The sequence below is a fragment of the Coturnix japonica genome, chromosome 1 (assembly GCF_001577835.2).
Source record: "Coturnix japonica isolate 7356 chromosome 1, Coturnix japonica 2.1, whole genome shotgun sequence".
In the NCBI taxonomy this organism is placed as follows: domain Eukaryota; kingdom Metazoa; phylum Chordata; class Aves; order Galliformes; family Phasianidae; genus Coturnix; species Coturnix japonica.
Genome location: NC_029516.1, coordinates 101676680 through 101691520, shown reverse-complemented (window position 1 = coordinate 101691520; position 14841 = coordinate 101676680). Strand labels below are relative to the sequence as shown.

At 43.7% G+C, this 14841-nt stretch overlaps 1 protein-coding gene and 1 long non-coding RNA gene across 2 annotated transcripts in view; one reads left to right on the top strand and one right to left on the bottom strand.

The window, feature by feature from the left end:
* The window catches only part of TSPAN7 (tetraspanin 7), an 83348-nt gene extending 70050 nt beyond the window's left edge, over window positions 1-13298 (top strand). Inside the window, exons 4-8 of the mRNA XM_015884608.2 lie at window positions 227-322; window positions 1471-1626; window positions 6139-6222; window positions 11861-11933; window positions 12206-13298. Of these exons, the coding sequence (XP_015740094.1) occupies window positions 227-322; window positions 1471-1626; window positions 6139-6222; window positions 11861-11929 (405 nt within the window). The 3' untranslated portion in view covers window positions 11930-11933; window positions 12206-13298. The remainder of the gene's footprint in view (window positions 1-226; window positions 323-1470; window positions 1627-6138; window positions 6223-11860; window positions 11934-12205) is intronic.
* LOC116654427 lies at window positions 7109-12267 on the bottom strand. The gene is made up of 2 exons (XR_004309671.1): window positions 12180-12267; window positions 7109-10837 (listed from the first exon to the last, which is right to left on the bottom strand). It is a non-coding gene; the product is annotated as an uncharacterized LOC116654427 (long non-coding RNA).
* Window positions 13299-14841: the final 1543 nt, after the last annotated feature.

Sequence of the window (14841 nt, the reverse complement as noted above, 5' to 3'; positions counted from 1 at the left end):
AGTGTTCTTTGAATATACCCCACTTGGAAAATACCGCCAGTAGACTCCTGGCAGTAAAGAAAGGCCTCTGCCATCTCTGAAAGCACACTTTAAAAAGAGTTTGAGGGGCTACTTTAGGTGCCTTTTTAGGTTTAAAAGTGTGTTTATTTCCTGCAATTAGTGCTGAGGTGTTATGCCTTTCATTTTTCACTTGTGATTTGTTTTTTTTTCTTCCTCGCCCTCTTAGATCAAGGATACCTTCCTTAGGACATACACTGAAGCAATCCAGAATTACAACAAGAATGATGAGCGGAGCCATGCAGTGGATAACGTACAGGAAAGCGTAAGTCTGAAATTGGATATTAAAAATGAATAAGGAGAGACAAAGCATACTTTCACATTTGATCACAGAACATGAAGCACCAACGTCTCAATCTGCAAGCTGTATTTTGCAAGCAAAATCCAGCCTGTAAGGTTTGGTCTTGCTTTGTGTTTCTGATTATAGCCCTGCCTGTTTGTGTGTCTGTATTTTTTACTGTATGAAATTAGGTTTCTGTATGCTTGAGATGACATGCTGCTCTGGCAAAGTTAATGGGAACTTTACCATACGCGCCAGTGAAACTAGGTTTTGCCCAGAGCATCTACCAGTTGTTGAATAGTTGTCTCACGAAGGACGCCCTATTTAGTTTGGGAGATTTGCTGGATGCCGTGCCCAAGGCATCAGGAGGCACGAAATGTCAATGTTTCAAAAACAATATTGCAACAGCCCCATACTGGTACACTCTTAATGCTGTTGTTCTGTCAAATCGATTGCAATTACTTCTAATCTTGTGCCTGGCCTGTGTTAGAAAACATATACCAGTGGGATGGAAACTTTTTACAATTGATTCAGATAAACTGATGTAAGCCCAAATTAGAGACTGGCAAAAATCGAAATAAAAAGTATTGCATCTGACATGCTTGTGCAAGGTTGCTAAATTTTAATGAGCTCAGTACAAACTGCCCAATAAAGATGAGTCCCGCACTGTTTGACCTCAGCTCCTGAACTACATTTAGGAGACAGTTTTTTCCTTAAGAGTGGTGAGCACTGGACAGCCCTATTCTTCAGGGAATCTGTCAATAGGATTATAAAACATCGTATGTCTCTACTGGATCAGACAGGATTTTATTATCTAGTATCCTGCTTCATTCATCAGCTGCAGATGTTTTGTTCACAAAGCACAAGGAATGGCTGGCAGAGGAGACCAATGAGTTAAGAGGAGAAACTTTGTGTATTTTTTCCTAAGAAGAAAGCAGATGTAGCTACTTGCAGGTACTCATGGGTGACACATGTAAAAGCTATAAGGCTCTGATTATTCTTGTTTAGCAACAGAAACCAAATAAGCATGGACTTGAGGAAAGCGGGAGATGGTTTTGAAGAGAGTTTGAAGTAAGATTTCAATACCCAATTTGTCGTTGTTTGTTAAATCTACCTCTTTTTTTTCCCCACAGCTGAGCTGCTGTGGCATTCAGAGCTATACCAACTGGAGCACCAGCCCTTACTTCTTCAAGCATGGCATCCCTACAAGCTGTTGCATGAACTCCAGTGACTGCAATACTCAGGATCTGCGCAATATGACCGTGGCTGCCACTAAAGTAAACCAGAAGGTACTAAAAAACGTTGTGCCAGTGGAAAATGTTGTGAAAGCATCTAGTATGTCAGTGGAGCGCATGGCTGCTTGTAATGGCATTTCATTTCATGTGGTTGTTGATATGAGTGTCTGTTGGGGTGGAGTGATGGTAGCAATGAGCTTTGCCTCCCTCTTGCTTTCAAATTCCTTAAGCTGACCTTTCCCAAATGACTGATTGCAGCAACATTTCTGATAAGAAGGAAATTTGTTCCCCTTCCTTGTAACACTGATTCAGGTACTGCACTGCACACAGAAGCAATGCTGACCAGGCCAAGAGTGCATGCAGCACTTGTTTGCCCTTAAGAGCTGGGTCTGTCACTGCTGCTCTGCACTCTTCTGCTGAATGCTGTGCTGTATTGTAGTGAGGTGGAGGGAGGGATAGATTTTATTCCTGCTTATGTTCCAGTAGAAATTTCAGTCGTAGGGTGTAACTATGGGAAAGCAGAACAGGAGTGGGAAAGCAGGTTAGGAAAACAGGGAGGAAAGGAACAATAAAGACAGGGGGAAGGGAAGATTAAAGGGCAAACAGTGCAGCACATGTAGCAGATGCAGCGCTGCAAAAATACAACTCAAGTTTCTCCCTGAAGTACTGATGGATCATCAGTTCTTTCTTTCTGTTCAAAATTAGCAAGAGGCGACAGACATTTTATTGATACAATGAATTGTTTGTAGCCTGTTTACCAAACTGAGTTGTGGCATAACTTTGACTTAAGGATTGTTTTCTTCGCTATTTTTGTTTTCAGATCTGTACACACAAAAGAAGGGGAAAAGAGAAAAATAGGGAAAATTGAGGAAATACAGACATGCCTCTCTATTTTCTGTCTCTGTCTTTTTCACCTCAGTCACCTGTGGATCAGGAAGTCGGAGTGACGGCTGAGCACAGCCTGCAACATCTTTCTTTGAGAAGCAGTCAAGTGGATAACATTTTCTAGCATGTACTAACAAAGGGATAGGAGAGGATTATTTTCCCACTGACTTTTTCTCTTCTAACCACTTTCTTTCCTATAATAGTTTAGTGAGAGCCACTTGTTGAGGATGTACTTGGAGCAGTAGTGACGTCCATCTGTTACGAAACTCACAGCAGTTGACAGCAGAGTAATGCTGCTGCATTGCATAAGATAGATATATATAGAATATAAAGGACGATTGAGTCCATTCATTTTCACTTTGTGAACTTGTTTTAACTTTCTATTTTCATTAAAGTGGAAAAATGGCGAGAGGCAGGATGGAGGTGGATCTAGGGGAGCTGCAGTACAGCCAGATCCCCTGCAGGAAAGCGTTCTGGTGTGTATGCATCCTCAGAAACTGTCCTGTCCTCTACCAGGGGGTTCAGTTTGGGATGGCCATATGCTCTGACCCTTTCCAGGCTGCATAACTGTGCAGGTGCCATTTGCATTCTCATTGCCAAGTGTAGTGTTGCACTGAGGACTCTCCATCCCTTTGTGAGTTCTCTTGGCAAAGGTCACCCACAGGTTTTGTAAGGAACAGCTGATGAATGAACTTGTGTTAGTCCAGTGCAAGTGAGTCACTTCTAGCCACGCTTGCTCCTCAGCTTGTGTCTTCTCTCTAATGCCTGGGTCACCCAATAGAACTTCTGATTCCTCAGCTGGAAACTCCTGTGACTTCTGAAAACTTGTGTCCAATTTCCTGAGATAGACATTTGTATTCAAAAGTTGTGAAGATTTCTTCATTGTCAGATCTTGGAGTTGTCCCTAATGCGTGAGATAGGCAAGATGTGAAAGGGGCATGAAAAATGAGAAGTAAATCATGAAGAAAGGTGGTGTGGCCTTCTGGTTGCACTTCAGATAAGAATCAAAAGCCATTGCCTCTGGCAGTTTGCTCTGTGTGTTTTGAAGAAAAAGGAAAATGCATGTTCTCTTCTTTGTAGAATCACAGAACCATAGAATGGCCTGGGTTGAATGCCTCCAGGGATGGGGCATACATGACCTCCTTGGTCTACCTGTCCCAGTGCATCACCACCCTCTGTGTGAAATACTTCATCCTAATATCTAACTTAAACCTCGCCTGTCTCAGTTTTAAACCATTCCCCCTTGTCCTATCACTATCCACCCTTGCCAACAGCCATTGCTCCTCCTGTTTATATGCTCCCAGAAGACCCTTGATACTGTTCCTATGAATAAGTATATTTGAAATACAGATTTTTGGTGGATCTTGCAAAATGATCAGTAGGACAAGTATTCAGTGAGCTAATCAAGTTACTAGTGGTTTATGAGAAATAATGATAAGCTATCCAAAGAGGATTAACTAAAGATTGAACTGAAGGACTAAAAGAAAACACTCCTAGATTTTCTTTGCCAACACTGCCAACGACTTGCTTAGTGACCTTGGGTATATCATTTAGTCTGTCAGTTTCTTCATCTCAGGTGGGACTAACACCTAGCTTTAAAAGCTGTAATTAAGATTAACTAAATTAGATGGATGTAGTGCTCTTAGTCTCCAGAGTTCCTTACCAAAAACTCTCAGGAACTATTTCTCTCTAAAATCTTGATAAAGGAAAAGATGGATATTGTCAAGAATGATTGGATACTTGCTAGATTGTAACCTTGGTCCTCTGAATCAGCATCCAGATGTGTGCACACAGCTTCACACGCATTTGTACTGCACGTGCAACTCTCCTATGCACAGTAAGGACTGAGCAATTAGTGGTATTTATGCAACGCACTTCAGGAAACAGAATATTATGATTTGGAAAAACAGTCTTCAGATGAGGAAAGTGATGACACCTATCTCCCTTGCATGTGTTTTTAAGGAGATGTTCTGTTGCCTTCAAATCATCGTTGCTGTTAGGTGTTGCATCTCTCAAAGGTTGCTGAACAGAAGATTTCAGGCAAGCGAGGAGAACGTGAAGGATCTGGTTGAGAAATCTAATCTTGTTTCATAATATGTAGAACACAAAGCTAGAGTTGCTTGATATGTTAAATACAAACTTGAATTTAACATACTTTACAGTTTTGTAAGACACAATTAATATGTATGCTTAAGCATTTCACAACTGAATAATGGCTGTGCTGGTCCTTGGTTAGTAGAGGTTATTAGGTTTACCACTTAATTACTCCCAGGATTAAATAAAATGACTTCTGATATTACAGAAGAGGTTAGAGAAATGATATCATTTAGGCCATGGACGGCCTGTCTTCAGCAGATGACATTGTCCTTTCCTTCTAGCTGTTATTTCTTTCAAAGGGCACAGAGTCGTGTGCTGCTCCATGTCTTGCCTGATCTCTTTGACAGATGATGGCAAGCAGAATGCCTCACAGGACACCTGAAGCATGCTCGTGTTAAACATCTGGAATATTAGGAGATCAGCTTTGTTTACTCATTTTTGACGCCTCTGAAATAACAGAAAGATATTCTTGAGTGTTTGCAAAAGTGGTGTGTGGATGGAGGGTAAATGGCAAAGGTGCACATCCAGCAGGACTGGCGGCCAGACTGGGAAAGGGAACTCACACTTATTTCTGTCATTTCCATCTTCTGTTAAAGTGGACTAAGTTCTAGCATTAAATGCAATGCCTTGGGACCAACTTTATGCTGAGAGAATTGTTGATCTTTTGGGTAACAGTGGCAGAAGGGCTGAGAGATGGCTTTGTATTGTGTGGGCAGATGGGTTAGTGAGGAAGAAAAAAATATTCCTTTAGGGACCACAGACTAGGGAAACTAATTCCAAAGGGTTTTCTTTGTTTGTCTTTTTAACGAAGAGTAGGCAAGTGGAGAAACTGAGATCAAGTTAATGTAATGATGGGGACATCTCAAAGTAGCCTGTCCAAGAGAAGGGCAGCTACATATATGAATTTTCTGGCTGTGGAATGTGCTAGGAACTGAGAGGTGTGAGGAAGCAAGTCAGCTGGTGGAATCAGGGTCTGAGCCAGAGGTAAAAAATAGGGTCTGGGGAGCTGGACAGGGTATTGTATGTCCAAGAGCAAAGAGAGAGGGAAGCTTCATGTGAGTGTTTGATAACTTCATTAGGTGGTTTAGAGTCGTCTGCTGCTCCATATCTTGCCTGGTCTCTGACAGATGATGGCAAGCAGAATGCCTCAGTGGACACCTGGAGCATGATCGTCTTAAACATCTGGAATATTAGGAGATTGACTTTGTTTACACATTTTTGACACGTATATTGTGTTATAATATTATTGTATATTGTTATTGGTATGGTTTCAGATCAAAGCTATATTGATGCGTTTTCAATCAATGCAAGCTGCCTTTCTTTTAATAAGACCTATAAAAATGAGTTCAGCATCACATTTAGCTTTTAAAAATATTCAAATATGACTTTTTGTAAAAAGAGCCATTTTTGTCACCTCGTTCCATCATTCACTTGGAAATCTTATTGAATAAAAAAGCAGCTTTGTTGGAAACAACAACAAAAATATCATCTAATCCAAGAACATCTGAAATGAGATGTGTGTATGTATGTGTACATGTGTGCCAGGGAAGATCAGTTCAAGGAACGATGATGTTTGTTTTCCAGGGCTGCTACGATTTGGTGACCAGTTTTATGGAGACAAATATGGGAATTATAGCTGGAGTTGCTTTTGGAATTGCATTCTCACAGGTAAGTGCATGAATGCTTCCTCCCCTGGCTTTTTTCTTCCCTTCTCTCTCCTTATCCTGACTTCAAGGAAGGAGGGATCATGTAAGGGACTGAACTCAGCATGCTCGTTAGTCCTGAGGTCATCTGTTCATTGATTTTCTTTTTTTCAACTTAAATGAAGTTTCTCCTTGGGAATATCAGTTACGGTAGAGCTAATGACTAGCTCAAGGAAAACAACTTGTCCCTTCACTGGGTCAAATAGAGGTTAACCCAATAAAACATTGGCTTAAATGGAGCATAAACAGCAAAGAAGACAAATAGCTTGTCCATTGTTTGGATAAGCTTCTATCTCCTAAGCGCTCTTACTGTTTTTTAAAGGAGTGAAGAATCCAAATAAGGCCCTTCAGGCCTCCCCAGCCCGGAGAAGGGGAAAAAAGAGCCTGGAAGAGGCACTGGGTTTGGTGACTGATTGTTTTTCCCTGTAGCTTTGAACTCTCAGAACAGAAATCTGCCAAAACCAGGTTATTAAACCAGCTCCTTGCCTGCACTAAAATGTTTGGTATACAAAGGATAAGAGGAGAGCTGAAGAAGTTTTTGCTTGTCCCTCATATCCAAATTGCCTTTTCCTAGCCAAGAGTTACGGAACCTGAAAGGCTGGTCAGAATCATTTAATCAAGAAGTGGCAGGAAAACACCTGCATCTTTCAGCAAGTCCTACTCTCCTTTATGCTTATCATTTCATGTGTGATGGCAAGGACTTTCCTGGAGATGGGCAAGATTGAGAAGGGTGGAATTACCAGAAACGAGAAACTGCTTTCAGAATGTTGCAGTGAACTGTGTGACAATGCATGTGGTGTCCAAGCTGGTTACTTAGAGGCAGGCTGCCTTCTCTTGTATATATTACGTGGTATGGCTGCAAGTGCCATATTCAGAAACTGTCATGCAACTTTCTCTTGCCTCCTTCACACCACACTAACAGTCTGTTTCCTGAGGCAACACTGGAAGTGAAGTATATCTGTTGAATGACTCAGGTTTATCCAGCGCATGAAAAAAATGAACTGCTACTACGCATTATTTGACTTTGTGAAACTCATGAATTCAGTCTGCAAGATGTAGATTGACACTGTGCAGCACTAGAATAAGTGATTTTCCACTGCTGCTGCTGCTGCTGGTGATGGGCAAGAGAATCAATGCAGGGGATGTAGCTGCCCTCTTGCCCTTGCTGCCCCTGTCATGATCATCCTGTGCTTGGCTTCATGATTCTTTAGTCGGAGTTCTTTGGGGTTAAATTTGCTCAGCAGTTACCGTGACCTTCAGGTTCTTTAGAGTAGCCATTTCCAAACCCTGTACAAAAAGACCACCATGTCCTCTTGATCAACATACGCACAACTCTAGATAGCCCTGAAAGTGGCTGGGCTCAAACCTGCTGCTACCTCTACCATGGGCATATCTGGAAACCTGATTCCTTCTTCCCTTGATGCTGGGTGTGAGAGGCCCCACACTTTGGCCTTAGATCCTGTTTTATGTGAGTGTAAAACCTGGCTTGCCATACCTGCAGCCAGCCAGAGCATGTTTGTGAGAGTCACCTGTTGGGGTTCAGAAGCAGTAAAACCACCGGTCTAGGGATGTTGGTACATGGAGCAGGGGAACACTGCTTAAGAAAACAGGCTTCTGCAGTTCTTGTTGAGCGGTCGCGGTTGTCTTGATACTAATCTCCAACCCTGATTATGTTTTGATTGCTGGTGTAGAACTCTGAACTCTCTGTTTCACTTTGGTTTCTAGACAGCTAGAAGGCTATATAGCATCTTGTCAATTGTCTCATGTAAAGTTCTCCAGGAAATTAGAATAAGTAGAACTTTATGAGTAATTCACATGCTGTTGGGGCAAGTTTGTTGATCAGGATTGATGTCATATGAAACACTTCAATCAGTCTACCATACGTAGGATAGACAAATAAACATCTTATCTTGCCTGAAAGTTGCTTGCAGCTGGGAGGGAGACTGTAGGAAGAGTTTGGCTGCAACTGTTAGTATTCTGGCATGTGTCGTCAGTTGTCTGTGAACGTGACATGGGAAGGCAATGCTGCAGCAAGGGCAGGCAACGTGTGCAGAGTGTGGTCCCTGAAACAGGAGCCTTTTGGCATTAGGCAAGACGAGCCCCAGTGCTGCAGGCAGCACAGCAGGGAGTGCTTTTTGCCGCTGTGGCTCCGAGTAAAACCCAAAGTGTGTTTAGATGCAGTGTTGGCAGGTCGCCCTGCCTAATGGACACGTGAGCACTGCTACCAGCTGGGATGTCACTCCCATCCCTAAACACAAGCTCTGGCACACTGAGGAGATATCCCAGGGTAGGAAAGGTCTGCTCAGGGTGTTTGTGAACGTGTGAAAAGGAGAAGAGAGGTGCTGTAAGGGAAAAAATGGTGTGTGAAGGTGGACAGTTATCATTTACTGATTAATCCATTTTGCAGGACCCATTTAGGAATGGTGTTTACAAATTGCTTTCAGGTTAACCCTGGCTGGCAGTGATGGCAGGCAGTGTTCCAGCTGTAGGTGGGATTTCTCTTTTCCTACTGAGAATAGTTTTAATCTAAATAAAAGAGAAATGAGATCGTGTTGCTCTTCTACAGCAAAACATGCTCAAGGGGCCTTTCCTTCAGATGATTTGTTAGGTGATGAGGTTGACTAACATGAAGAATGTGCTGATTCTCCAAGACGGGGAGAGCTGATGTAACAGCATTACACATCTTGCAGGCTTGGCACAGATCTCCCAGACAGAGTCAGAGTTTTGAAAAGCTCTGCAGTGTTGCTGACACTGTCTGCATGCTCAGAAGCAGGCACTGCTTCTTGAAATAATAAAACACCATTTGATTGTTTTTGCAATCAGATGCCAGTGCTTACTCCCAGCTGGAATAATTTCAGGTTAGCAGGTGCTCTTCAGAGCAGCAAAATGATTGCTCTGTGTTCTGCCCAACAGAGAATAAAAGAATGCAAGCAAGACAGATGATGAAGAGTTTTTTCCTAGAGAAAGCTGCAGTGCAGGGTGAAAGAGATTTGTCGGAGGGGTTATGAATTGTGTTTGCTTTAGGGTCCCTGACTAGGAAACTCTTTAGTGTGTTGTTATGGCCACATTCTTCCCTTCTCTACTGAAGGACTGGAAGCCAGGTGTTGTCCATATGCTTGAAGTAAACAACTGAGCTTGTACATACAGCTCCCATTTGTAGACAAGTTCTCATGTGGCTTCAGTCCTTCTGTGCAGAGCAGAGCCCACCTGCCCTCTTACATGTGGGTACCTCCACTGACTATGGACACAGTTCTGGCATGGGCATCATCCACCTTGTCTAATGCAACTCCTGCCAAATATATGGAAGCTGATACTTGGCTTGGTCCTGGCACAGCCCCCAGAGAGGAGTATTGCACCCTTCTTCCCCCTTTCGCAAGAGCTGAGGAGCTGGACCTGTATCGGGGTCCAATGTGTGACCTGAAATCTGACATAGGACTAAGTCTGATGCTTCTGAAGAACAACCACTGTGGATTTAGTGTGGAGATAGGACCTATGCCAAGGATGTATCAGTGCACAGGAGGCTGACTTGGGTATGAGGCACATAGCATAGAAAACACGTCTTCTAAAACAGAGGTAGGGACCCTGGTTGCTTGAAACTCTGTGTATTGATAATATGACAAGGTAAATCATTGAACTACACTATTATTCCTGATAGTAGTTTCCTATTCCTGATGCCGTTTCCTACAGCAAGACCAGATGTATTAAGGTAAACCTGCTGGTTTTCTGTAATATTTCAGGAGTCAAAGCTTATCACCTGGACGCCTACCTGTGTGACCTGGTGTAGGGAACCTGCTTTGGCAGGGGGGTTGGCCTCGATGATCTCTGGAGGTCCATCCCAACTCCTACAATTCTGTGACCTTAGAATAGAAGGAAGAAAACAAAAAGTGAGAGAGAAGACACACCTTGTAAAATACACTTTTGTCTGGGTTCAAAGTACTTCTAAGACATTTGTTACAGCTCTGCTGTGTCCTAGCGATAGCTAAAGGTGCCTTATAAAATCAATGTGTGCAATAGCTTGATATGCACTCCATTGTTTTGAAACACAAAAGTTGAATATTATGGTAGTATAACCACTTAAGCGCATAAACCAGCATATGTAATCAGGGCCAAGAGTTAGTGAGCAGACCAGATGAGAAAGACATTAGTGCATTCATGTGTAACCTGTCACTCACCTTACAAGTGACTTGGTTACACCAAAACATTATCACGTGCTTGCAAACACTGTGAAACTTTGCCAGCAATGTATTAGAGAGTTGCAGCCTACATGAAAGAGAAGAATCCATGACTGAGGTTATCTGGGGGAAAATATATCCCCCAGAACCTAGAAGCTGAGATTTGTACTGGAGGTTGTTCAGGGAGTGTTACCTGTGACCCAAGTCCAGTTAGAACCAAGGAAGTATCATCCTTGTTACTTGGTGCTGAAATTGGCGTTTGTGTGTTGGAGCAGATAGAGATTCAGACTGATGACTCCGTGCCCTTTGGAGGTGCCTAGCATAGTCATGGTGGGATGTGATCTGACACGCACCACTTGTGCCATACTGCTTCTGGGGTGGCTGTGCTGGCTGGAGATCAGGCAGTCTCTGAAATAGGAGAGGGAGTGGTAATAGCAAATTTCCAGCTAATGAAGTATGGCCTGACCAGAGATATGAGATCTTAGGGGCATAAAGCAGTTTATCTGGATGTGTGGTACCCCAGCTTGGCCTCGCTCTGGGCTTATGCCAGCTCAGCTGTGACATGTGTTGTGTCACTCAGCTGTGCAAGGCTCCTGGGGCAGGATCTGCCTTCTTGAGAACCAGCCAGTCCCAAAAAAGCTAGCTGGGAGCTGGAGCAGCTGGGACACCCCAAGCGTTAGCAAGAGCCACTGCAACTGGTCGGAGCAAGGTCAAGGAGAGGCTGATACTCCCGCAGAGGCAGCCCCCTCGCCTCACCCTGTGGCTGGTGATGAACGGTGACAATCTGGATGTGCTCATGAGTTAATTAATTGACCAGTCCAAATGAGAAAAATGAGGCTGAATTATGTATAGCGCATTAACGCTGTTAGCAAATGGAGGGAACGCTAACAAATTGCGATAGGCAAAACGTTAAAATGACTGAGAGATTATTGAAGAGTGGAGACGAGGGATCTGTTTTCAATAACCTGAGTTATATCCAGGGGAATAGGGAATGGCTTTATTTATTTTTATTTTATTTTTTTTTAATTTCCAGATTTATGGTGTTCATTTATCGAGTGTTGCATCATTTGTTAAGAAAGCATAAATGCCCGAGGGGGGAGTGGGGGTGGGGGTGGGAACAAAGCAGAGCGGGTGAGTGAAATGCAGCTAGGCAGCAGCCTATTGGGTATCCTGCCTGTGCTAGGCTGGCAGTGGCAGTGGGATGGAAAAGTAGTAAAACGTGCAAAATCAAGCAAAGAGACTCTGATAACAATCAAGAGGAAGATGCCGTGTGGAAGGACAAGAGATTTTAATGCTATTTCTCTGATCAGAGTATAGGGGATAAGTTCTGTTGTTGGTGATAGCACCAGAACATGAAGTCTCTGCTTGCCACAGCCTCTCCTTTGCTCTGCATTCACTCAACCTAACTTCTTCCTTTCTTGTTTGCAACAGTTGATCGGGATGTTGCTGGCGTGCTGCCTGTCCCGGTTTATTACTGCTAACCAGTACGAGATGGTGTAACAAGGTGAGCCTTTCCTTCTTCTAATAAAGGTGGTGGACAAATGACATAATAATTAAGAACTTAGTCTTCCCATGTGATTTTTTGCTTTGTATTTTTAATTCCAATGTTCTGCCTGTCTGAAAAAGAAAAAGGTGGGGTGGGAGGGGAGTGGAGAGGAAGGGGAATGTACCATTGAATGCCTTGCCACTTCGGCTTCCTTCTTGAAAGGCAAGGGCACAGTACCTGCTGCTGGCACCCAAACCAACCCACCTCTTGTCTTTTGTCCCTTCATCCAGTCTTTCAGAAGCGTGAAGCCCAGCGCCTGTCCCAAGATCAGGAACTGCAGCATTCAAGAAAGACTGACACGAATGTTATAGCACACACTGTCTCTCGCACGCACGCACACCCCCACAAGCAAGCACGTGCGCGCGCACACTCGCCCCCCCCCACCTCCCAACCCGTCCCATGCGTAGTGTACCATCCTGTGAAGCACCACCGTGCGCCCAGAGCCAACCCCCCGGGCCAGGACGGCGCGCTCTTGGTCACGCTGTAGTTGCATTTGTAAGTTAACACAGGTAATTCATTAACAACATCGATCGGGCTGTGCATGTAGTGACCGGAGGGCACGATTAGCCTTTCACCATGGTTAATAAGTGTTGCACACATTCATATAAACCGGTATATGAACTATGTATTCTTTTGGGTTTATCTTAATTTCTTGGTTTGTTTATGCTTTACTAAGGTTTTCGCCCTTTTCCCCTTCCCTGCCCCCCTTCTCCACAAACAAAGGAATCGGTGACATGACATAAAGATACTTGAAAACGATGTTAAAATGTTGTGCTTGAAGGGAACCGTTCCTCCTGATGTTCTTCGACATCTTTGATTCTTACTCAGTGTTGTATGCCCAGTGCGTATCCCGGTAGGCTTCGTCTAGTGCATTTTGCCTCTGAACCTGATCCTGTGTAATACTGTTATCAAGCTGTGTTGTCGCTTACTGTGAAGGCAGTAATTTTGCTCCCTTTATTTTTATTAGATAGCTATGAACTAATTGAACCGTGCCGTACTGCGGCCTTCGGACTTTTTTCCTCTTCTTTCTTTCTTTCTTTCTTTCTCTTTCTTCTCTTTTTGCATTGAGGTTGCAGCCACCAAGGTACATCGTTGAATCAAAGCAAAATAGAAACAACAGAAAACTCACAGACACCAACAGGCATATGGAATATTATTATTTTTTTGGGGGGTGGGGGGGAAGCAAAAATGTAAAACCTTTTTAAAAAATAAAAACGAAAAATAGGACTTTTTTAATAATGCCTCTGTCTAGCATGCCAACGAGAATGCATTGATATTGTGAGTATTTGTGATATATGTATTAATAAATGGAACCATTACAGATTTCTAGCCGCTTCCTTTGTGTTCTTCAGTCATAACAAAACTCTTTTTGAGGTGGGGAAGCGAACATGAAACGCGAGCGTGCAGCTTGGAGTGACGGGCCTTTGTGCGTGTTTTAACAGCCAACTTGTTTGTGACAGAAAAATGTTATTACCCTGGGGAAAATAAATAAATAAATAAAGAGCTGGAATTGTTTCAAAGCTCCAAGAAGAAAAAAAAAACCCTTCCACAGCTGGTTTCGCCATGTGACAAATCCATACCCTCTGCTTTGCAAATTCTCTTCTTGTGACTGATACAATCTGCAGCGTTTAATTATCCCGTCCTTTGCGCCGCGCGTGATTGTGGCGCTAAGCATTTCTCTTTGATTTTGGTGAGCGTGTGGGTGGGGGAAGAGGGATGGGGGGGAGAGGGGGGAGAATCGCAGCCGTCTCTGCTGCGTTTGTGGAATGGCCTTTATCTCTTTCTCATTGGATGTGCAAAGGCTGAGCGTACCTGTGTGAGAGGAGCCCGCAGTGTGTTTTGTTGCAGGAGCTTCTGGTGGCTGGGGATGCCCTGACTTCCAGCTGAAGGTCCTTTGTGTCTGAGGTGTTCCCCCCGCGCTATGCAGGAATAGCAGGCAGAGCATGTAGTGGTACACTGCAGAAACGTGCTTCTCTGCCTCCAGTAGATGCACCTACATGCCTGGTGTGAAAGCTGCAGGCTCACCCTCAGCTGAAGAGGGGCTGAACTTTGAAGATCTGAACACCTCGGGCTGAGAGCTGTTCTGCACAAAATCCTGCTTATCTCATAGAAGAATTTGAGTTCCTTTTTTCCTACAAACCAAATAACTGCCTTCAATCAAATGAAGCGCTCACGAAAGCAATTCCTCCATCTCCCTTCTCTCTGTGCCCATTTTTCCCACCTGAGCCTGTCCTTGAGATTCAAATCTAACTCAAAACAGTGACTGTGAGGCAGAGTGGAGACTGAGCTTTTGTTTGGCTCTCTCATTAGCCCTTGTTTGTTGTCGCTTGATTTATTTGCCTTGCATTTGTTTTCTTCCACGAACGCTAAGCACTGTGGATTGGCCCTGAGGTCACTCGTGAGCCCCTTGGATTCAGGCTTAGCACTTGCATCCGCAGTCCATGCCTTGGGATGAAAAACAGTAGTGGTTTGAGCCATCAGGTCCTAGAGCCGTGCTTCTTCCTGCATTTTCACAGGGAAACATTTGTCCACACTGGGAAGACCTCACCCATGAGCTACTTGTGTTTATGCGCTTATGTGGGAATTACTTCCATCATTGCGTTTGTAGTTTACTGCATGGTCATAAGAACCTGTTCATCCTTTTGTTGATTATTTGGTGTCTTCAGGCTGATAGTTATTTGTAATTAAAAGCGAGTAAAAGTCGCCTGGAATTTCCTTCCTCCCAGGATTCACTGTGGTGCACATGTTGGGTGTTTTAGTTCTTCCTCCAGATACAGAAGCCGGCCCACTGAGCCTCTGGGTTACTGTGTGTGCTGCTTCATTTACCTTCCTACAGTCCCTGGTCCTCAGGGATGAGGATGGCTTC